The following is a 1825-nucleotide window of genomic DNA, read 5'->3' on the forward strand; positions in this document are numbered from 1 at the left end:
GATTCGCGGCGAGCATGGAGCAGAGAAGGATCCACAGCATCCTCGACCTGACGTTGGGCCAGCTCCGGATAGGACTTGCTGGGGTGCGCAATAGTGAAGCGCCGAAGACTTTGAGTGAGATTACGGTAGAGGACGTGGTTGCCCGGGCCACTGGATCGCGCGGCGGGACGATTCTGAAGGTGCCCAAGCTGGAGGCCATCATGCAGACGTGGCAGCGGCCGGACGGCAACCGTATCGAGTACACATTCAAGAGTGCCTTTGGGGGCAAGGTGGAGGTGGGATGGAACTACTCGCGCATCAGCTACATCAGGGGCATGTGGGCGAAGCATGCAAAGTCGCTGGAGCAGACGTGGGGCAAGGAGCTGCCGCTGCCACTGTCGGCGATCAAGGTGACGGGCGTGCCGGAGGCGGCGGACTCGGAGGACGGCGGACAGGCGATGGGCGGGTCTTCGCGATCGTCACTGTCGGCGCAGCAGCAACAGCAGCAGCAGCAGCAACAGAAGATCACGGCCGAGGTCAACGTGCCGCAGTCCAAGTACGACTACGTGGCGCTGGAGCCGGCCATCATCGAGACGCCGCAGCTCCGGGACATGGGCGAGGCGACGCCGCCGCTGGAGTGGATTGGGCTGCACAGGGATCGCATGCCGAACCTGACACATCAGATTGTGATTGTATCACTGTTGGAGCTGGCGGGCGAGGTGGAGGATGCATACGGCAGGATTATGGGGTCATCATGAAGGATGGCTGACTACAGCAGGCGGGAGACGATGGAGGGATCTGCATAGGCAGCATGACATGGGCATCGGCGTCGAGTCATCCACCGAGCCTGAGGCTGTCTATACGATTGAGCAGATGAGGTTGACTACGACAGCCTGGTGCGTTTGATACCTCGGCCGTAGATGATGATTCGGGTTTTAGCGTTTTCACTATCCTTAATAACGTCAGACAGCTTTGTCGCGTGGGCTTGGAGTAATCGGCCTGATTGTTCGGTGTACATGTAGCTCTGTGTACATGTAGCTCTGTGCAGCTCTGTGCAGCTCCCGTTCGGTAGATGTGTGTCCGTCCCCAGGCTCAGCCCCATGTCATTGGCGGCGTGCATAATGTCGGACGAATGGTGATGGGCATGCTCTTGCAGGTTTGACTCAAACGGCCGGCCCTTGCCTTGTTGGAGTAGGCTGCTTTCGGGCGTGTCGAAGTGTTTCCGGACCATGAAGCTGGAGCTTCGGTTTCGAGCATACCCAGATCCAGGCCTAGGTAGGTACCTTAGGTTGGTATCTAGTTGGTGAGGTACCTTTCGAGGTGGTGGACAGGCAGGAGGGGCAAAGGGTACGTACATTGGTTGGCGTAGCAGCCTGCCAGCTGGTAAAGCAACCGATGACGAAGAAAATCTGCAGTGCGAGCATCTGCGACCAAGTACGACAAAGGGCGGACGGCCGGCAAAGACGGCCCAGGGTTTCTGTGCCCTCAGCGGCGTGCACACCCAGACACCCAAAAGTCGGGAGTGGGTTTTTTTTTCCTCCTGCCAGCTGGTGCCGGAAAGGAGGGGGAGCTCCTTACGGGCGCGACGAGTTGTCGCAGCACCAAGCACCAAGCACCAAGCACCAAGCACCAAGCACCAAGCACCAAGGAGGGGCTGGAGGGGGAGGAGGGGAGGGGGGGAAGAGGGAAACGAAAAACAGGAAGTGGCGTGGCGACGGGAGGGGGTCGCCTCGGGCTCTGGGCCCCACTGAAGGAGGGATTTTGTCACAGCGGGGCGACTCCTCTCGTCAACCTTCTTTTTTTCCCTCCCCTCCGCTCCACCACCCTGATCTCTCCCTCTCTCTCT

The 1825-nt window shown here is 59.6% G+C and overlaps 1 protein-coding gene across 1 annotated transcript in view; it reads left to right on the forward strand.

The window, feature by feature from the left end:
* The window catches only part of VDAG_00460 (uncharacterized protein), a gene marked incomplete at its 5' end in the record, with an annotated part of 10128 nt that extends 9165 nt beyond the window's left edge, over positions 1–963 (forward strand). Inside the window, one exon of the mRNA XM_009651837.1 lies at positions 95–963. Within this exon, the coding sequence (XP_009650132.1) occupies positions 95–737 (643 nt within the window). The 3' untranslated portion in view covers positions 738–963. The remainder of the gene's footprint in view (positions 1–94) is intronic.
* Positions 964–1825: the final 862 nt, after the last annotated feature.

The sequence above is a fragment of the Verticillium dahliae genome, genomic scaffold, assembly GCF_000150675.1.
Source record: "Verticillium dahliae VdLs.17 supercont1.1 genomic scaffold, whole genome shotgun sequence".
NCBI lineage: Eukaryota > Fungi > Ascomycota > Sordariomycetes > Glomerellales > Plectosphaerellaceae > Verticillium > Verticillium dahliae.